The following is a 23,384-nucleotide window of genomic DNA, read 5'->3' on the forward strand; positions in this document are numbered from 1 at the left end:
TACTGAAGGAGAAGGGGGGTAACCCCCTAGTGGAATCAAGGAGGGAAGTTAGAGGGTAGTATACTAGTATAGGGGTACTAGAAGCACATGAGAAGTGCTATAAATAATAATACCAATGGGAGGCTAAAGATATATAAAACAAAAACAAAAAATAATTTATTGAAAAAAATATATTAAAAATTGCCAGAAACTTGGCAATCACCCAAAGTGTAACACACAAATTAAATAAAGTGGAAAAACCTGAAGTAAATAATTAAATGAAAAACATAGTTTGATAACCGAAGATTAAAAATCCTGAAGTTGCACTCTACTTATTCTCTGTTAGAGCACACGTCTGTGCTATGTCTGCACTCTACTCCTTCTATATATTGTACTAGGGGGGTTGGACTTAGGTGCCCTTGAAGGCACGGGGAGGCTATACACAGATAGTTTATTTAGAGATATCGCTCTCTTTATGGATTACTATCAATATCTTCTTTTTTCTCCCCTTTGTACCCTGTGAGCATAGCATAATACTGCGTTCTCATAACTTAGAGTTCTGCCAGCATCAATCTAAGCTCACACCTACCACCTTGGTTATTCATTTGAACCTTTATTCATTTCAACAAGATAATATAACATTAAGGTTTACAATTGAACTAAATTCACTTATATCTAACCTTATAGGTTAATGTGACAGATTAAAACAGCTCTGTATTCACACAGAGGTTCACTGCCAGCCTAATATACAGCTAATTTAAAGTGCAACTATATTAGCAAAAATTATCGATGGATTGTTACTTTTTACCACCTATGTTTATTTACTGAGCCTGTTGTTGTTACACTCTGTATCAAGGCTCTTTCTACTTAGGCAGCTATTTTGCTATATATATACTTACACAGGATTCATATCATCTACACCCCAGGGTACCTTATCCTTCCCCCCTTTTATACTTCATGTTTATCATTATTTATGTGAAGCACAGACGTGTGCTCTAACAGAGAATAAATAGAGTGCAACTTCAGGATTTTTAATCTTCGGTTATCAAACTATGTTTTTCATTTAATTATTTACTTCAGGTTTTTCCACTTTATTTAATTTGTGTGTTACACTTTGGGTGATTGCCAAGTTTCTGGTAATTTTTAATATATCTTTTTCAATAAATTATTTTTTGTTTTTGTTTTATATATCTTTAGCCTCCCATTGGTATTCTTATTTATAGCACTTCTCATGTGCTTCTAGTACCCCTATACTGGTATACTACCCTCTAACTTCCCGCAGTGAAATTAGATGTTTGCCACTAGACACCAGAAGGGATGTGGTATATACATAAAATGTACCAATGAGTTAACAAATATAGGCCTTGATGTAATATTTATGGATAAGCTTTCAAAATGATTTAATATTTTTGGAAAAAGTTTAAATATGATTTTTTCAACATATTAAAATCTATTACAAATATAGCATGTATAAAAAAATATATCACAACACTTTTCAGAATATTAAGTTGTTTTTAAACTTAATCCAAAAATATGAAATCATTTAAAATTCTTATTCAAAAGTATTAAATGAAGGTCATAATCAGGAGATGCCACAAGTCCAGAAAATATATAAATTTCATGATTAGTTGCTGGAATGGTCAAATTAATGGTAATCCCCTAAGTATAAATATAATAATGCCCAGTCTTAACTGCCATTGGGTCACAGTGATCATGTGCGGTGTTCCAGCTCATTATAAATTCCTTCTGTCTCTGGTGAAGATGATCGAATGGCTAGACACAGTTGTGTTGCAAAGTCAGGCAACATTGTTGTTGCCATTGTTGCATGGTCAGGTGGTATCCCTTCTATTACAAGAGTTCTGAGTGGTTGGGACATGACATACTCTTATATATCTTCTTCAGACAAACCTCACCTAAAGAGATAGGAATAAAGAAAGAAGCACTATCTTCTAAATCACAGAGTTCCTAGCCATGTTAGGTCAGGATATGGATATAGGACTGAGCAGGATAAAAATTCTTCTTAACCTAAACCTCCTAATATCATGTTCCAAAGATAACCCCAATGCTAAAATCCTAATGCTTGGATGTAAGATGTTTTTCTCTGAGTTCATGACCAAATCAATCTTTACTTGATATATAATATTCTTTTTTTTAGGAGAGATTTACTCCAAAGTGTACCACATTTGCTTCTTCTTTATAACGTACATGGTTCCACTGTGCCTGATGATACTAGCATACCTACAAATTTTTCGTAAACTGTGGTGTCGTCAGGTGAGATTCTTTGATCAGTTTACATTATTTAGTACATTAGCCTTAATATTAAACCAACAATATATATATAATATATAATGAAGATAACATTCTATAGGTATGTCAGAAGTATTAACCAGATTTTTTTTTTCTTTTCATTTTTTGGAACAGGTAGCAATCTTTGCAGTATAATGAGATTCTCAACCTAACAAGTTAAAATTCTGATCACTGCCAAAATTCTTGATTGGTATAACTTTGGAGTCACAATTATCTGTGCTAACAATATGAGATACCAAAAGTTCAAAATATGTGGCAATTCATGACAATAGGTATTCTTATGAGGAGAATAAAATAAACATGCATGTACATCCTGGGCCGGTGCAAAGAATTTTGGGTAGATAGGTGAAGATGCATTTTTCCGCCCCCCCAAAAAAAATCTTCACCTGTGTGCCTCTTAACCTCCCTTTTGTGTTTCTTATCCCGTCTTTTAAATATCTGACTCCCTTTAGTGTATGTTATCTCCTATTTTTGCCTTTGTGTGTCTCCTATCTCTCCTCTTTGTATGACTCTTACATCCTCCCACATTTTGTGTGTCTTACTCCTCCCAGCCCCTTTGTGCGACTTCTTTTCTCCCAGCCCCTTTGTCTTTTACTCTTCCCAGCTCCTTTGCATGTGTCTCTTTCCTTCTCAAGCCCCGCTGTGTGTTTCTTTCACATTCAGCCCCTCTCCCCATCCCTTAATGGTCCCCTCCCTTCTCTGACCCTTACTGTTCCTCTCCCCTCTCTCCTCCTTTCCCTGTCCCTCAGTGTTCCTTTCCCTCCCCCCTCCTTTCCCTGTCCCTTAGTGTTCCTCTCCCCCCTCTGTTCCCTGTCGCTTAGTGTTCCTTCCCCCCCCGCCCTCCTTTTCCTGTACCTTAGGGTATCTCTCCCCTCCTCTCCCTGTCCCTTGGTGTGCCACCCACCCCCATAGTGGTCCCCTCCCTTTCTTGGTGTGCCTCCTACCTTTCTTGTAGCGTGGCTGAGCAGAGCGAAACACGGTACAGTGAGCTTTTCCTGTCAGTCCTGCCAGGTACAGGAAACAGAAGTTCCTGTACCACGGTACACTCCGCTTGGCCACGCTCCAGTCAGGGGTGTATAAACACTGACAGTCACACACACTCAATGACAAACACACAGACGTCTCTGACAGCCAGACTCACTTCATTGACAAACACACACTGACAGACACACACACTCACATGCCCACACATACATACACACACACATACACACACTGACAGACACACTCACACACACATACTCACATGCACACACACACACTGACAGACACACACTGGCAGACACACTCACACACACACACACACACACACACTGACACACACACAAACTCACAGACACACATACTGACACACACACACACTGACAGACACACATACTTACATGCACACGCACACACTGACAGACACACTCACTCACACACACACACATACCCACATACACACACACACACTGACAGACACACACACAGAAACACAAACTCACAGACACACATACTCACGCACACACACACACACACACACTGACAGATACACTCATATGTACACACACACACACAGTAATTAATAATCTAAATAGAATTTAAATTTCCCACCCAGCCTCCCTACCTGGAGAGCTGGTGTGGGTCTCTCATTGGAGGTCGAGTGGGGCTGCTGGGAGGCATGCGGCTGAATTGGATTCCGAGGTGGCGAGGGAGCTCTGATCTCTCTGATCTGCTCCCTCGCAGGCTGTTTTCTGATGCCGCAGGAGCCGTAATATGACGTCATATTCCGGCTCCCGCGGCATCAGAAAACAGCCTTTGAGGGAGCAGATCAGAGAGATCAGAGCTCCCTCGCCACCTCGGAATCCAATTCAGCTGCACGCCGCGCCAGGGACCCAGAAGGTGACCTGGCAGGAGGGAGCTGGTCACTGAAATTTTGCACCCCCAGAGCCGCTGCGCGCTAAGGCGGACGTCTGTGCCGCCTTATGGACGCGCCGGCCCTGTGTACACCATAATCATATTCTTGCAATTGGGTTAACAAATAAATTCCCAGGCCTAATGTTATTAGCCACAATTTAGCCATTTTTTTTACTTATTATTTCACAAAATTTCTCAACAACCAAATGTTTAGGTTTCCAAGTACTCTATTATACATCAATCAGATTTATTTACAATTAGTAACTAAAGTAAATAAATTTGGAGAAATCATTATAAGATTAACCTTATTTTGGCTCAACCTGTTCCAAAAAATTAAGATTATAAATATATGTGCATACGATTTTTTATGCTGCTTGTATATCCCAAATGGGATAAGGTTAAATAATTTGTTTTCTATGATCAACTTTGTTTAACTATACAGATAATGAAAGCATGCATTACTCATTAAATTTGGAAATTGGATCTTATCACAGTTTGTTGCAGGATATATTGATCTCTCTTCCTGCATGCACGCCAAACAATCATGCCTATTTTTTATTCTCAGGATCTTATAGAATATATGTATACCCTGTTTCCACCCCTCGGGTGTTCTTTCTGTTTGAATCAGCCACCCATTTTATACTTTTACAAACATTGTTAAGAAAGAGATCTTGTTTTTCATTTTCAAGGCATATATTAGACAAGGAGTAATAATTTCTTCTTATTAGAACTACCTCTTCAGCTTATTAAACAATGGAGGCATAGAGGCTTGTTATTAGTTATCCCCCTTAAATACCACTTGGGTTGAGAGAATATTTTCTCTAAGTATTATTGCAGTCAACGCACTTAAACCAATCATGCCTCGACATATGTACTCTGACATACAGATGCTATTAGTGAATACTAGGTTAGAAGTAGAATAAAGCACAAATGTAAAATAAGGATAATATGCAGCTAGTTATATATGCTATAATCTTCCAAACTTAACAAATATTGAGTGATCATAAAAATGATATCATGTCAGTGTTTCTCATACCGAATAATACAGTCAGGTCCATAAATATTGGTACATTGACACAATTCTAATCTTTTTGGCTCTTTACACCAACACAATGGGTTTGAAATGGAACAAACAAGATGTGCTTTAACTGCAGACTTTCAGCTTTAATTTGAGGGTATTTACATCCAAATCATGTGATCGGTGTAGGAATCACAACAGTTTGTATATGTGCCTCCCACTTTTTAAGGGACCAAAAGTAATGGGACAGATTAACAGTCATAAATCAAACTTTCACTTTTTAATACTTGGTTGCAAATCCTTTGCAGTCAATTACAGCCTGAAGTCTGGACGCATAGACATCACCAGACGCTAGGTTTCATCCCTGGTGATGCTCTGCCAGGCCTCTACTGCAACTGTCTTCAGTTCCTGCTTGTTCTTGGGGCATTTTCCCTTCGGTTTTGTCTTCATCAAGTGAAATGCATGCTCAATCGGATTCAGGTCAGGTGATTGACTTGGCCATTGCATAACATTCCACTTCTTTCCCTTAAAAATCTCTTTGGTTGCTTTTGCAGTATGCTTTGTGTCATTGTCCATCTGCACTGTGAAGCGCTGTCCAATGAGTTCTGAAGCATTTGGCTGAATATGAGCAGATAATATTGCCCGAAACACTTCAGAATTCATCCTGCTGCTTTTGTCAGCAGTCACATCATCAATAAATACAAGAGAACCAGTTCCATTGACAGCCATACATGCCCACGCCATGACAATACCACCACCGTGCTTCACTGATGAGGTGGTATGCTTTGGATCATGAGCAGTTCCTTTCCTTCTCCATACTCTACTCTTCACATCACTCTGGTACAAGTTGATCTTGGTCTCATCTGTCCATAGGATGTTGTTCCAGAACTGTGAAGGCTTTTTTAGATGTTGTTTGGCAAACTCTAATCTGGCCTTCCAGTCTTTGAGGCTCACCAATGGTTAACATCTTGTGGTGAACCCTCTGTATTCACTCTGGTGAAGTTTTCTCTTGATTGTTGACCTACCTCCTGGAGAGTGTTCTTGATCTGGCCAATTGTTGTGAAGGGTGTTTTCTTCACCAGGGAAGGAATTCTTTGGTCATCCACCACAGTTGTTTTCCGTGGTCTTCCGGGTCTTTTGGTGTTGCTGAGCTCACTGGTGCGTTCTTTCTTTTTAAGGATGTTCCAAACAGTTGATTTGGCCACACCTAATGTTTTTGCTATCTCTCTGATGGGTTTGTTTTGTTTTTTCAGCCTAATGATGGCTTGCTTCACTGATAGTGACAGCTCTTTGGATCTCATATTGAGAGTTGACAGCAACAGATTCCAAATGCAAATAGCACACTTGAAATGAACTCTGGACCTTTTATCTGCTCCTTGTAAATGGGATAATGAGGGAATAACACACACCTGGACATGGAACAGCTGAGTAGCCAACTGTCCCATTACTTTTGGTCCCTTGAAAAGTGGGAGGCACATATACAAACTGTTGTAATTCCTACACCGTTCACCTGATTTGAATGTAAATACCCTCAAATTAAAGCTGAAAGTCTGCTGTTAAAGCACACCTTGTTCATTTCTTTTAAAATCCACTGTGGTGGTGTATAGAGCCAAAAAGATTAGAATTGTGTTGATGTCCCAATATTTATGGACCTGACTGTATATATGCATATCATGCCAGGTACGTGTATGATATTCAGATGGAACTCTTCTGTAAAATGTCAACAATTCTCTGTTTGTGGAGACATAGAAGAAGCAGCAATCTCCAAATCCCAAATTCAGATATGTTAATATGTCCAACAGGTATAATAATGAGAAGATTTATAGATAGTCTGATGTTATTTATTTAGCAACTCATGCCATATAGTTTCATAAGTAGATCAATGTTTGGTCCTGAAATAAACTCTTATCAAGACATTTTGAGAAAGTGAAAACAAATCATATAAATCAAATGTTTGATCAGAATGAGGGTGCATGAGGGCTTTAGTGAGGAAACAAAAAAGTTTAATTCCCTTGCTACGACCCACATGCACCCTTAAGCTGGCAGCCAGATAGTGGGACTGTGGGAGATGTCAAGTGCAAGGGATTGGCTATATATATATATATATATATATATATATATATATATATATATAGAGAGAGAGAGAGAGAGAGAGAGAGAGAGAGAGAGAGAGAGAGAGAGAGAGAGTAGAGTGTTAACCGATTGAAAATACAGTTTTAAATCAATAAATGTATTCTAAATTAACTGAATTTCAATGTGTTCTAAAAAATATGGCTTAAATGCTTAAATTATAGATTCCAGGCACATCATCTGTAGTTCAAAGAAAATGGAAGCCTTTGCAATGTCCAATCCAACCCAGAGGTCAAGCACAACAAGCAACTAAACCAAGGATCAATGCTGTAGCAGCTGAAATTAAACAGATCCGTACAAGAAGAAAAACAGCTCGCATGCTTATGGTTGTTCTGTTGGTTTTCGCAATATGCTACCTACCAATTAGCATCCTTAATATTCTTAAGAGGTAATGTTATGTTTAAATAACAAGTAGAATTGTAGCTATAAAAACATACATTTTCTTCTGATAGTGTGTACACTGATGCAATGATGATGTGAATTTTTTTTTAATTTTGTTTTATACATGTGCAGTTTAAAATAAGACATATATACATAAATACATGAGAAAATCAAAGTAACATTAGTACATAAAGATACAGAAAAATTACCCACAGAATTAACTTCTATACATAATTAGTGAAGAAAAGGATAGAATGATAAGTAGGAAAATACATTTTTTTGATATCTTTGAAAGGCAAAACTAGAAATGTTTGATCTTACACTAGATACATGACTGAAGTTTTATCTTATCCTAGATACTGCAACCCTAGCATCCTCCCATATAAAATGTACGTATTAGTCAATATTAATAAAGCTTGAACAATTATAGTTGTTAATTCAACAGAGATCAAAACATAGATTTTTCAGTCATGTTTTTAATTTATTCTTTTTTTATTGTATTTTTTTTTACTAAACAGAAACTATTACTAATTATGCACTTTTTCCTTCCTTTGTAGAGTTTTTGGGATGTTTTCCCAGACAAATGACAGGGAAACAGTGTATGCCTGGTTTACATTTTCTCACTGGTTAGTTTATGCAAACAGTGCAGCTAATCCCATAATTTACAACTTTCTTAGTGGTAAGTTTTAATTTGTATTATTTGTGTTATTTGTTATTATTTTATGTTAAATATGCAGTTATTTATCATCTAATACCTTTTCAGCAAGATGAGTTTTAAAATTGGTCCCGGTATTGGGTCCATGACACGAGAACCCCATTCCTGGCCCTATTGTTGGACGCATAGAAAGCCTTCGACAGTTTCAGGTGTCCTTAAAAGCCTTCGGATTTGAGGGCTGGATAATGGACGCTATGATGGCTTTGTACACTCGACCAATGGCTAGAACTATAGGAAGGGGCATAACATCAGATTGTTTTAATATACAGAATGGAACGAGACAAGGGTGTCCTCTCTCTCCTTTGCTATATTTGTTATATATTGAACCCTTGGCAGGGGAAATCAGACAAAACATGAAGATTAGAGGTATTTTAATAGGTCAGGAAGAATATAAATTATCCTTATATGCGGATAAATTATCCTTATATGTCCTAATCCCTATTCTAGACCCTGTCAAATCTTTAGAAGAACTGATAAAGATATTGAACAAATTTGGAGAATACTCTAACTTCAAGTTAAATGTAGATTAAAGTGATATTTTGGCTAAAAATCTGAGTAAAGAGATAAAAACGAAGATTAAAGAAAAGTACAGCTTTATATGGGTCAACTAATAGATGCAATACCTAGGCATAAAAATCTCAAAACACCCAAATGGGATAATGTTAAGTAATACCCTTCCCTTGATGAAACAAATAAACAAACAACTTAAAGATTTAAGAAATTCAGAAATAGCAAAGCTAGGTAGAATAAATGTAGTAAAATTATATTTAATACCTAAATGGAACTACATTTTTCACATGTTACCTCTAAAAATGCCAAAACTATGTCTTAATATGATTCAAACCATGATGGAAAAATTCATACGGTTGAACAAAAAAATATTACATTTGAAATATAAAAAGGGAGGGGTGGGTATGCCTGATATAACAGAGATACAAGAAACATGTTTATTAGCACACTTACTTTTAACTCTGAAAGAGAGTTCCAAGGAGGAAAGCTAGGCAAAAATTGAAGCCTCAATATCAGGAGTCCCATACCTACTAGTTTTATTTTGGAGAATACAAGAGAGCACTGTAAACAAGGGGATAGTGTTAAATAATCTTCTCCCAGTTTGGATAAAATTGATAAATAAATTTAAAATCTCTGCCAAAATTATTGTTCACCTCCCATTAAATGTTTTATCAGCAAATATAGAAGACCTAAACATAAAAAAATTGGACAGATAATGGTATCCAAAGAATTAATCAGTTAATGCATCAGAGCCAGATCATATCATTTGAAAATCCTAGAAACTCACTTGCTCTACCACACAGAGAAAACTTTTCATTCCTAAGGATAAAGCACTTTATAGATAAACATAGAATTAAAGAGCTATCAGAATGATGACAATTTTTCATAAAAATATTAAATAACAAAAGTAATAAAAACTTAGTATCAACATGTGTAAAATGTAAAACTATATGATATATATAAGATATCTCCTGAAATTCCTGCTCTTGAAGCATGAAAGAAAGGTTTAGAGATTAATATCACAAGAGAGAAATGGGTTAACGCAAACAACGCTGTAGCCAAGGCAATACATTGCCTTAACTTAATAGAAAGTCACTATAAAATTATTAATAAATGGCACTACGTTCCAACTAAGTTGGAAATAATGTATCCTTCAACACAACACACATACTGGAGATGTGGGTCGATCAGGGCTGACTTTGTCCATGTCTGGTGATCTTGCCCGAAAATCAACCAAAATTCTGCAAAGACCATCTAGAAGTAAACTTATCTTTTTCATGTAAATCAATGGTTTGCACATAGGTTGGCCTGTGATAGCTACAGATAAAAATGTCTAGTGGTACAGACCTTGGTAGAAACCAAAGCTAGACATTGGACACTCCAAGATGCTCTCCCTTGGGACATAATAAAACATCAAATATTTAATCATTGCAAAATGGAGATGGGTATTTTTTTTTTTTTTTTCAAATTCTTTATTTTTGAAGTGACATTGGTATTTCTGCGTATAACACATCATCAGTTACAATACAAGTTCCTTTGTTGACAATGGTATTGGTACAGTTAACACTGGAACATGCCGCATCCGCGGTTTAGGTATATTTTCCTGAGTTGTTAGTGTTAGCCAATTGGTGTCACAATTATACATTATATACATTGTACATAGAAATCGTACAATGAGAAACGATAATAAACATAAAGGGATAACAACAAAAAGAAGGAAAGAACATATTAGAGGTGCACGCTATATAGGTATCTAAGTATACTCGGCTACACCATATATTATCCAGCCCGGAGGTACGAGCCATGTAGCCCAGACCTGAGTTCTGAGCGTGGGGTATACACCTCTGGAACATCAAACACTGCTCGTTGGCCGGATGCTCAATGAGTAAGTCCTCTCGCTTCTGCTGATGAGTGGACTTAGTCTGTTGTCCCTCATCATCTCAGGTATGAAGTAACCGAGGGGGGGGGGGGGTGGGTAGTCTGGGGGAGGGGGAGGGGGAGGGGAGGGGATCCCCATGGTGAGCGTCGGAGCGCCGTACAGGAGGAGATCCACTTATTACCAGTCAAGTGTGGTAGCGGTGTAAGGCAGTGTATCAGTGGAGTGGTCTTAGTGTGGTCTGCTCATGAACCCCAGTCACCCGCCATCCACATCTCCCAGGTTTTTTCGTATGTTTTTATGTTACCCCTCACTCGTGCTGTGAGGTCGTCCATGACCCGTATGTCCTTTATTTTAGGAATTACTGCAGTCACCTGGGGGATTTCTGGTTTAAGCCATGCCTGTGCCATGGTAAGTCTGGCCGCTAAAGTGATTTTATGAAGCAGTTTTTGGTGCTTCCTAGGCCAATCGTCTAGAGTTCTCGAAAGTAAAAATACCCATGGATCTATAGTTATGTGCCTGTGGAATACTTGTTGTAGTAGGGTCCCTACATCTCGCCAGAAGGCCTGTGCTTTAGGGCATTCCCACCACATATGGATGTAGGTCCCCTTATGGCCGCACCCTCTCCAGCACAGGTCGTCTGGGGTTTTCCCCATGCGATACAGTTTAGTTGGGGTTGTATACCATCTCAGCATGGTCTTGTAGGCCTGCTCTTGTTGGGTGACGCATATCGAGATAGATTTGTTCACTTCCCAGATCTCCCTCCAATCTGTACCCTCTAGAGTCTCATTTAGGTCCGTTTCCCACTGTGTGGTGTAGGGGAGGCTACCCCAATCTGAGCTGTTTGTGCATAAGTGCGCGTATAGGTTGGATATCAACCCCTTTGGGGGGTTTTCTTTGAGGCACATTCGCTCGAAGCCTGTGAGTGCGGTAGTTGCTGCCGTTTTTGCTAATTTATGTTGTGCGAAATCTCTTATTTGCAAGTATCTGAAGAAGTCTGGGGGGCCCAGCCTGGTCCTTTCTGTCAACCTGTCGAACGTCACTAATTGGTTCCCTTCATATAAATGTAGCGCCCTCTGTATCCCTGCCTCCTCTATGTTTTTAAAATCTTGGGCCCTCATACCCGGTAAGAACGCTCTATTTCGTAGCAGGGGCATCATTGGGGAAGGGGCCGAGGTTAGTTTGAATTTTATGGCCGTGGAGTCCCATACCCGTAGGGAGTTTAGTATGGCTGGGCAGCCTGTGCGTAGAATCGCCCTGTGTTCTCTGGGTACCCATATGTAGAATTGGGGCAAGTCGGCTCCTGTGAAGCCAGCTTCAAGGTCAGTCCATCTGCGGGTTCCCGGCGTTGAATGCCACAAGGCCACTTGTGTCAATTGTGCCGCTAGGTAATAGTTGTACAGATGGGGTAACCCTAACCCCCCTCCATCTTTGGGTCTGTATAGGACGTTGCGGGCTACTCTGTGTCGTTTGCGCTGCCATATAAAGTCTCCGATAGCTCTCTGTAAGGGGGCCAGGTCTTTTTTGGTGATGGGGATGGGGAGGGCTTGGAAGAGGAAGAGGAGCCTGGGGAGTATATTCATTTTGATTGTGTGCACTCTCCCTATCCAGGATATGGGCTTATCTGTCCATTTGTCAAGGTCCGCGTCCAAAGTCTTGATAAGGGGGGTGTAGTTAGCTCCGTACAGTTTTCGGGGATCAGCCGTCAAATGTATCCCTAAATATTTAATCGCGGTGTGTGTTATGGGTATGTGGTGGTGATTCCTAATGTGCATCGTGTCGTTTGCCGTCATGGCTATTGGGAGGGCAGTGGATTTCGACAAGTTGACTTTATATCCCGAGAGGGCTCCGTATTCTGCTAGGTCCCTGTCTAGAGCCGTCATCGAGGATTTTGGGTTCGTAAGGGTGAGGAGGACGTCGTCCGCATATCCCGAAACTTTATACGTTTGGTCGCCCACAGTTATTCCCTCTATGGCCTTGTTCGTTCTGATTGCTTGTAGCAAGGGTTCTAACGTGAGTACGAATAGGAGGGGGGATAATGGGCAGCCTTGGCGTGTGCCGTTATGCAGGGTGATAGGGGATGTCTTGGCGCCAGGGATCCTTATGAGTGCCTTGACGTCGGTGTACATGGCTTGGATCGTTTGTATATATGTATCTGGGAATTGGAGATGTCGTAGAAGTTCAAACAGATATACCCAGTTAACTCTATCGAACGCCTTTTCGGCGTCGAGAGAGAGAACGAGCGTAGGAGTTTGTGCAGTCGTCTGTGTCCATATAAGGTTGATGTTGCGTCTGGTATTTTCGAACAGTTGGCGGTCGGGGATGAATCCTACTTGGTCGGGATGTACTAATCTATGTATGTGTGGGGCCAGTCTGTCTGCCAGTATCTTAGCTAATAGTTTTACGTCGTGGTTGATCAATGATATGGGTCTGTAATGTTCCGGGTATGACGTGTCCTTTCCCGGTTTAGGAATTAATACTATGTGGGCTGTTGACATATCTGGGTCGGGACGTCCGCCCCGCATCAGGTGATTAAACCATTCTAGCAGGTGGGGTATTAGTTCCTCCCTATACGTCTTGTAATAGCTGCCCTCATAGCCGTCTGGGCCCGGGGCTTTATGTCCTTTAAGTCTCGTGATGGCTCTGTCAATTTCGTCTGCTGTAAATTCGTCCCCTAGGGTTTCCGTGAGTGCAGGGGTCAGTTTCGGAAGGTTGAGTTTATGTAGAAATTGCCTAATCTCGTCTTGCATATGCGGGGTCTTGTCTGCGTCTGTGGGTGTGTGGTTGTATAAAGTTTTATAGAATTCTGTGAATATTTGAGCTATGTCTGTGGGTGCCGTCTTTGTCTGACCTTTGCGGTCTCTAATTGCCGTGATATGATTTTGTTTTGGCCTCGGGCGGAGAGTGCGCGCTAAGAGCGTGTGCATCTTGTTGGCTTGTTCATAGAAATTTCTCTTGGACCAGGTCATTGCTTTAGCTACGTCATCTAGTAGGGTTTCCCTGATGTGGCGCCTTGTAATTTGTAGGGCAGTGAGTCCTTCGGGGGAGGGATTGGTTTTGTGTCTCTGTTCTTGGGTGTGGAGGTCGTGTAATAAGGATTTTAAGCGCGTCGTTTTTCTTAACTTTTTTCTGGTCGCCTCTCTAATTATGACACCTCTGATGACCGATTTATGAGCGGCCCATATGGTTGCCGGGGTCAGGTCATGAGTGGTGTTTAACTGGAAATATTCTACTATTTCTTTGCGAACCGTCTCTTTGATATCTGGGTCCTGTAGAAGGGAGGTGTTTAGTTTCCAGTTCCATTGGGTTCCCGCGCACAGACTGCCCAGTTCTATGGAAATGTCTGCATGGTCAGACCAGGTTATAGATCCTATTGATGTCTTGGTGGTTCTTTGGATGGTTTGGCCATTAACTAGAAAAAAGTCTATTCGGGAGTAAGAGTCGTGGGGCGTTGAGTAGAAAGTATAGTCAACCTCCCCTGGGTGTTGGGCTCTCCACGCGTCTATCAGACCTGATGAGTTTATGAAGTCGTGTACCAGTCTATCTTGTCTCCCTCTACCGTGTGAGCGTGGTAGGCCCCTTATGGTCCCCCTATCTGTAGCTGGGCACGGAGCAGCATTAAAGTCTCCTCCCATGATAATCATGCCGTGCTGTAGGGCTCGTAGCTTGTCAGACATTTGGTCCCAGAATTCTTTGGTTGGTTCGTTAGGTGCGTATATATTTATCAGGTGTATGGTGTGTGCATACAATGTCCCGGATAGTATTATGTATCTCCCGTCTGAATCTAGATTGACTCCCGTGACCCGTAGTGGGCAGCGTTTGTGTATCAGTATCTGTAGCGGATTGGTACCGGGCTGTCCCACGACATGTATGAGAATAAGTGTATTTGGTCATATGGCTGGTTTAATGTGTATGTACATGTATAGAAAGCATGGTATCCGGGTATAATGACAGTTAAATGTATGTAAAGAATTGTATTCCTCTAGTTGTTCGGTAGAATCATTCAAATAAAACAAGGGAATGAAACTACCGAACAACCAGACCACCCAGGAATGAGTGGGCCTCCAATTACCGTTTGCAACAATGTTGCAAACAGGTAATTGGCAATCAGTGCAGTGTGGTCTTTGTCCTCTGGGTGGCCGCCATTCGGGAAACAAACACGTGGCGGCGGCCATCTTAAACTACCGAACAGCGGTGTTTTGCCGTCGAGTGTCTGGAACTAAAATCGGACACTTGACTAGGCAAACACCGCTGAGACCTCCATACTTCCAGAAATTCGTATGGAAACTACCGAATGACCCGCCGTTCGGTAGAAAGAGCCCCATAAACAAGGGAATTCATTCAAACCCTCTCCAGGCTCTATAACACAGGCAATTCGCCTGTTTTCATTCCCTTGTTTGTGACCGACCGCAGGGCCAAAATGCATGGAACTGTTTTCGGATACTTTACCCATGCGGTCGGTCAAATCTTTGGAACCCCATATCTCACGAACCATTCATCCGAATGGGCTAATTTTTAAGTATGTTGGTCCCCCAGAATAGAGCTATCTGGGGATGTTGGATTTGTGGATGTACCCCAAGTATTTAGGGTACATCCAAAACTCGGGGAAAACTGTGTACACAATAAGGGGATTATGATGCTAGAGGAGGGGAGGAGATCTGTGGGAGGTTACTGCTTAGAGATTGGATAATGTCTTAAGTGTTAGAACCTCCTCCCTTGCATGGGAGAGGGCTTTATAAGGAACTGTGGAATAAAGCTTGTCAGACTACTCCTGAAACTGTGTGTCGTCCAGTTATTGGGATTGCGATGGGGATACTGCTGTATTACTTTACCTGCTGGAAACCTTGCCTGTGGACTTAACATCACCTTGTTCCTGAGCCTCACTGGAATCTCTAGTGGAGAATAGCTGTGCAAGATCGGCTCTCCGCTACATTGGTTGGCAGCGCTGGGATCCAAACTCACAGAGGAACAAGCGTAAATGGAGTACGGATGGAGATTGATTTTTCTGCGCTAAAACGCTCCACGCTAAAGGACCTCCTAGAGGCAAGGGGTATACAAGCCAGCAATAAGAAGAAAGCAGTACTTGTTACAGAACTCATGGCAGAGTACAGAATGGAGGGCGATTCAGTTCCGGCACAGAGGGAGCCGGGAGGAACACCACAAGGATCGGAATTCCAGAGGCAGGTTCAGTTCAGGCTATCCTTTTATGGGGAAAACCCCCCAACAGAAATTGTTACCAGGACAATGGCCGAGGTACAAGAATTCATCCTAAGGACACAGGCACCAGAACAAAGCTCTGCAATTAATGTGCCACAGGAAGGTAAGCCTAAAATACCATACCAGGCTTTTAAAACATATGTGGAGGCAGAGGAAGATATAGACGCTTTCCTGCAAGACTTTGAAAGACTGTGTGCACTGCATAAAATTAACGCAGAGGACTGGGTACCTATTTTGGCCGGAAGGTTAACCGGGAGGGCAGCAGAGGCATATCGGACTGTACCTAATGACGAAATAAGGAATTACAGTAAAGTGAAAGAAATTATACTCGCCAGGTATGCTATAACACCCGAGGCATACCGGCGGAGGTTCCGGGATCTAAAGAAAACAGAGAAGGACTCGCACGCAGAGTGGGCATGCCGATTACAGGGGGCAGCGCTCGGGTGGGTGCAAGCTAGCAAGGCACGTTCTATGGAGGATGTAATACAAATGTTGCTGATGGAGCAGTTCTATGAGGGAGTAACCAATGAGGTCCAGGAATGGGTAAGGGACAGAAACCCTACTTCCCTTACCGAGGCGGCTAGGAAAGCGGATGACTACCTGGATGCACGCAGGTCACAAAAACCTGCAGCTCCAAAAGCAACCTTTAAAACATTCGGGGGAAACAACTACACCCCAGCTCCACCGAGACCGCTACCACCACCTCCACCACCCGCTGCACAGCCCCGGTTCCGACAACCCACCGCTGGCCCCTGTCATCACTGCCAGAAGTGGGGACATTATAAAAGGGAATGCCCACAGCTACGGGACCGTTCCACCTGGATTCGTCCAGGCCCACCTCCACCCAGGGCGGCCGCAGCCCACCACTACCAGGACCTAGTCACCACCCCATATGGTTCCGCAGTCCCCATTACTACTGTGGAACAATGGGAGGTACTGCACGAGGCAGATCCGGTCCAGGCCAATGTGGATAATCTACGGCACCATCGACAGACGGTATATCTGAATGGTACAGCAGTCCGGGGATTACGAGATTCGGGAGCCACCATCACTTTGGTACAGAGCCACCTGATTTCAGATCAGGCAAAACTGAACAAAACTGTTGCCGTCCGGGTAGCTGGGGGAGCAGTGTACCGGCTACCTACAGCAAGGGTACATTTACATTGGGGAGCGGGGGCAGGGGAAGTGGAGGTGGGGTTGATGCCACATTTACCGGCGGAGGTTTTATTGGGGAACGATCTGGGGAGGCTCACTTCTGCTTTTGAGCCCCAGTCACCCACCACAGGAGAGGTCAACCCTGTAGTCACCCGACAACAGGCCCGCACCCAGGACCACAACACACTGCCGGAGGTCCAGGTAAGCAACCCTACCCCCCCTCTAGAATGTGTCCCCTGGGCTCCACCTAATGAATTTGTAGCTGAAGTCGCAACAGACCCCACGCTTCAGGTGTATAGGGACAAGGTTGGCACGGGTTCCCCCGGGGCGGAGGGAGAGAAGTTTATCTGGGATAAACAACTTTTATACAGGGAAACAACCAAACAGATTACGGGGTTAGACCCGATAGCGAGGAGACAATTAGTGGTACCACAGCGGTACCGGGCTGAATTACTCCGGATAGCGCATGATATTCCGCTATCCGGACATCTAGGGGTTAGTCGCACCAGGTACAGACTAACCCAGAGTTTCTTCTGGCCAGGGATTAGCCAGGAAGTACGCAGATATTGCACGACTTGCGATACCTGCCAGAGAGTGGGAAAAAGGGGGGATCGCAGGAAGGCTAAACTTCACCCCTTACCCATAATAGAGGAACCTTTTAGCCGAATAGCGGTGGATCTGATAGGCCCCCTCAATAAAGTTAGCCCGTCAGGAAAACGGTATATTTTAACGGTCGTAGATTATGCCACCAGGTATCCAGAGGCAGTGGCTCTGACCAACATCCACGCTGAGACGGTCGCGGATGCCCTCATGCGGATATTCTCCCGGATGGGATTACCCAGGGAGATTATCTCGGATCAGGGTACCCAGTTTACCGCAGAATTCACCCAACACCTCTGGAGGATCTGTGGCATTAAGCCTATTATCAGCGCCCCTTACCACCCCCAGACGAACGGGCTCTGCGAACGATTCAATGGTACCTTGAAGCAGATGCTCCGAACCTTCGCAGAGACCCACAAGGACTGGGAACGATTCCTGCCGCACCTCCTATTTGCATACCGGGAGGTGCCGCAGGAATCCACAGGGTTCTCCCCGTTTGAATTATTGTTTGGAAGGAGGGTCCGAGGCCCATTGGATCTTATTAGAGAGCATTGGGAGGGAGACCGGAGCACAGATGGCACTCCCATCCTACCATATGTGTTGGCCTTTCGGGACCGCCTAGAAGCGTTGACCAAGACGGTACGGGAAAACCTTCAGGAGGCCCAGACCCGCCAGCGTACATGGTATGATCGGGGAGCCAGGGACCGTAGCTTTCAGGTCGGGCAGAAGGTACTAATTTTAAAACCTGTCCGACATGATAAGTTACAGGCCGCCTGGCAGGGCCCATATAAGGTGGTGGAGCAAAGATGCGATACCACCTATATTATCGGCCCCTGCACAGGGACTGGGGGGCGACGCATGCTCCATGTGAACATGCTGAAGCCCTACCACGAGCGTACTGAGGAGGTAACCGCCATCTGTGCCCCTAACACGGAAGAGTTTGACAGCTTACCCCTCCCCGATTTGCTGGGGGATGGGCAGCTGTCCGGAGATTTAGGGGAGGTTACGCTGGGAGATCGGCTGAGCCCACAGGAGCGGATCGAGGTACAGCAACTATTGGAAGAGAAACGCGACACGTTCTCTAATGTACCTGGATACACGCCTCTGGCAACTCACCGGGTCGAGACCCCAGGGCAACTACCCATGCGCCAGACGCCATACCGCATTCCAGAAGCGGTACGGGCAAACATGCGTAAGGAGATCGACGAAATGCTCCAACTGGGGGTGATTGAACCCTCAGACAGTCCTTGGGCATCTCCTGTAGTCCTCGTACCAAAGCGAGACGGTACGACCCGCTTCTGCGTGGACTATAGGAGATTGAACGAGAAGACTGTATCTGACGCCTATCCGATGCCCCGGATAGACGAGTTACTGGACAGAATGGCCAGGGGCCAATACCTCACCACTATTGACTTGTGTAAAGGGTATTGGCAAATCCCCCTGGCCCCAGACGCCATCCCGAAGTCGGCCTTTGTCACCCCATTTGGCTTGTACCAGTTTAAGGTCATGCCATTTGGGATGAAAAACGCCCCAGCCACCTTCCAAAGGATGGTGGATCGACTCCTAGATGGATTCCAGGACTATACATGTGCCTACCTGGACGATATTGCTATTTTTAGCAATACGTGGCAGGAACACTTAGCTCACATCGGAGCTGTACTAGATAGGATAAGGGAAGCAGGTCTGACCTTGAAGCCGGCCAAGTGTAGTATCGGCATGGCTGAGGTACAATACCTGGGACATAGAGTAGGGTGCGGTAAACAAAAACCCGAACCCGCCAAAGTAGAGGCTGTAGCCCAGTGGCCCACCCCTAGGACTAAGACCCAGGTTTTAGCGTTTCTAGGGACATCAGGGTATTACCGGAAGTTTGTTCCCAATTATAGCGCCCTGGCCAAACCCCTCACTGACCTGACCCGTAAGAACCTTCCCCGCCAAGTAAACTGGACCCCGGAGTGTGAGCAGGCATTCCAACAATTGAAAAATGCACTGATAAATGCCCCTGTCTTGGCAGCTCCCAATCCAACTAAACGTTTTCTTGTTCACACAGACGCTTCTATGTTTGGATTGGGGGCAGTACTGAGTCAAGTCGGGGCCGATGGCGGGGAACATCCAGTGGCTTACATCAGTCGCAAACTGTTACCTCGAGAAGTAAGCTACGCCGCCATCGAAAAGGAATGCCTGGCTGTGGTGTGGGCCCTAAAGAAGCTACAACCCTATTTATATGGACAGCCCTTTTCCTTGCTCACGGATCACAACCCGTTAGTCTGGCTGAACCGGGTGGCTGGAGACAACGCCAGGCTGCTGCGCTGGAGTTTGGCGCTACAGCCTTTTGACTTTAATATCCAGTACCGGCCGGGTAAGCAGAATGGAAATGCTGACGGGTTGTCAAGACAAACTGACTTAGAGAAATGATCCGTGAGCCCCCGGACATCCCCAAGCCGATCCGTGTTGGATCAGACTGTGTATGCCGGCTTGTGGGCAAGGGGGAGCAGTGTAGCGGATTGGTACCGGGCTGTCCCACGACATGTATGAGAATAAGTGTATTTGGTCATATGGCTGGTTTAATGTGTATGTACATGTATAGAAAGCATGGTATCCGGGTATAATGACAGTTAAATGTATGTAAAGAATTGTATTCCTCTAGTTGTTCGGTAGAATCATTCAAATAAAACAAGGGAATGAAACTACCGAACAACCAGACCACCCAGGAATGAGTGGGCCTCCAATTACCGTTTGCAACAATGTTGCAAACAGGTAATTGGCAATCAGTGCAGTGTGGTCTTTGTCCTCTGGGTGGCCGCCATTCGGGAAACAAACACGTGGCGGCGGCCATCTTAAACTACCGAACAGCGGTGTTTTGCCGTCGAGTGTCTGGAACTAAAATCGGACACTTGACTAGGCAAACACCGCTGAGACCTCCATACTTCCAGAAATTCGTATGGAAACTACCGAATGACCCGCCGTTCGGTAGAAAGAGCCCCATAAACAAGGGAATTCATTCAAACCCTCTCCAGGCTCTATAACACAGGCAATTCGCCTGTTTTCATTCCCTTGTTTGTGACCGACCGCAGGGCCAAAATGCATGGAACTGTTTTCGGATACTTTACCCATGCGGTCGGTCAAATCTTTGGAACCCCATATCTCACGAACCATTCATCCGAATGGGCTAATTTTTAAGTATGTTGGTCCCCCAGAATAGAGCTATCTGGGGATGTTGGATTTGTGGATGTACCCCAAGTATTTAGGGTACATCCAAAACTCGGGGAAAACTGTGTACACAATAAGGGGATTATGATGCTAGAGGAGGGGAGGAGATCTGTGGGAGGTTACTGCTTAGAGATTGGATAATGTCTTAAGTGTTAGAACCTCCTCCCTTGCATGGGAGAGGGCTTTATAAGGAACTGTGGAATAAAGCTTGTCAGACTACTCCTGAAACTGTGTGTCGTCCAGTTATTGGGATTGCGATGGGGATACTGCTGTATTACTTTACCTGCTGGAAACCTTGCCTGTGGACTTAACATCACCTTGTTCCTGAGCCTCACTGGAATCTCTAGTGGAGAATAGCTGTGCAAGATCGGCTCTCCGCTACAGTATCGCAACACCGTTGCGTTTGGAGTGTGCTCTAGCCTCATAACCCGTGTTGTAAATGTGATCTTTGAGTGAAAACCCTAGAGATTTTGGGAGGTGAGTTTCTTGTAAGAAGGCTATATCTGGGCCTAGTCGTTTAAGTTCCCTGTAAAGGAGTCTGCATTTTTTAGGGGCGTTCAACCCTTTAACGTTTAGGGAGTTAATTCGTGTAGTCATGTTGGTGGGTGGGTTGCGTGTATGCGAGCTGACTTACGGGTGTTGCCTTCCAGCCGTGTCTTTGGGGTGTCCCCGCTTCTAGTTGCCTTGACCTCTTAGCCTGAGACGCTCCGGTCACCATGAGGGGGGAGAGGGGGGGGAGGGAGAGAGAGAGGTTATTTAAATTGCTGCGCACATATTTACAAAAGCAAATACAAATACAAATACAAGTAACGTAAAATAAACAAAGTAGAGAGATAAACCGTCTGGTCTTATCCTTTGCCAGACTCGTGTGGGGCGTCTGCATCGGTGCTGCTGGCCCATAAAAGGAAAATGGGTCCATAGCACCGAAGCAAGGTCCTGAACTGGTACCAATTTGGCCTATAGGCCCTGTAATGCATGCATGAGCGTGGCTGCTGGGCTGTCTCGTCACCCTGGCAGACTTGCCCGCTGGTCCGTGAGTTGCTCTTGTGGACTTTCCGCTTTCCGCCTCTGATATGTCTGGGCAATGTTCTTTCGGGGCATCTCAAACACTCTAGAGACTCCTTGTGTCTGGAAGAGGGGCAGTGAGCCTCTCAGCTCACAAGTGTATGCAAGCCCTGTCTTCGATCACAATTCCCCTTGTCCCCCCCCCACCCCCCACTCCCCACCCCAACTCGGCTGGGATCAAGTGTCTGGTAGGTCTGCTGTCTTTAACAATAAAGCTGTGGCTCGCCTCTGCCATTTGTCTGGGTATTCTATCTCAGTTCGGTAGTTTTGTTGCAGAAAGTGAGTTCGTGGATGTGGGCAGGATCTTGAATGGTTCCATCTTTCTCCATGACCAACTTTCAATATATTTTCGCTTGTTCCCTAGAGTATTTTTGTTATTTTTGTTTGTTTTTGTTATTTTTTCATTTTTTTTTTTTTTTTTTTTTTTTTTTAAATTTTTAAGGTTGTTAATTAATGAGGAGGCTATCATTTGGCATCCGTTGAAGACTTATTGCCTGTTTAAGTACATTCTTGAGAGAGTAATGTCCCATTTTTTTTTTTAAACGGTGTGTTTCATATAATACTAGCAATTTCGGGGTGCGTTAGGGGGGAGAGAAGGGGGTGATCCAGGGGGGGGAGGGAGGGGGGCATGATCGTCCATTGAGTCTCTGTGTACCTCACCCTTCCAAGGATGCGCGTCCATGCGGGGTAATTCTCCATGGCAGGGAGCAAGATTAAGAGCGGTCAGAGCCGAGGGCCGCCTTCCTCATTCTCCGGCTGTATACCACTCCCTGGGTAACTGCTGTAAGTCCGTCGGGATTGCGGTCTGCCATTGTAGATTTTGCGGGGCCTGTATATCTAGTGCGTGGAGGAAGGCTGTTGCGTCCCCATCAGGCGCCAACGTCTTCGGCCTTCCATTTTTGAAGGCCATGAGCTTAAACGGGTGTCCCCATGCATATTTTATGTTGTGGTTTCTGAGCAAGTCCGTGATCGGTCGCCATTCCTTGCGTCTCTGGAGGGTCTCTGGGGCCAGGTCCTGGAATAAGAGAATTTTAGTCCCCTTATAAGAGACTGGGCCTTCCCTGCTGCACTTCATTACGGCTTCTTTTGTTTGAAAGTTTTGGAAGCGCATTATGACATCTCTCGGCTGTCTAGTGTCAATTTTCCTGGCGCCTAGAGCTCTATGTACCCGGTCTAGATGCCATAGTTGGTCGGGGATGTTAGGTGCAAGGGGTTTTAAGATTGCGAGCACTATGTCCTGTAGGCTCCCCTCCCCCTCACCTTCAGGTAGGCCTCTCAGCCTAATGTTATTTCGGCGTGAGCGGTTTGCTAGGTCCTCCAGCGCGGCT

General features: G+C 44.0%; 1 protein-coding gene across 1 annotated transcript in view; it reads left to right on the plus strand.

Moving 5' to 3' along the window:
• Nucleotides 1–23,384, plus strand: part of HCRTR2 (hypocretin receptor 2) — a 123,685-nt gene that overhangs the window by 96,900 nt on the left and 3,401 nt on the right. Inside the window, exons 4-6 of the mRNA XM_063441125.1 lie at nucleotides 2,135–2,250; nucleotides 7,495–7,718; nucleotides 8,269–8,390. Coding sequence (XP_063297195.1) covers nucleotides 2,135–2,250; nucleotides 7,495–7,718; nucleotides 8,269–8,390 — 462 coding nt within the window. The remainder of the gene's footprint in view (nucleotides 1–2,134; nucleotides 2,251–7,494; nucleotides 7,719–8,268; nucleotides 8,391–23,384) is intronic.

This window comes from Pelobates fuscus, chromosome 2 (genome assembly GCF_036172605.1).
Source record: "Pelobates fuscus isolate aPelFus1 chromosome 2, aPelFus1.pri, whole genome shotgun sequence".
NCBI lineage: Eukaryota > Metazoa > Chordata > Amphibia > Anura > Pelobatidae > Pelobates > Pelobates fuscus.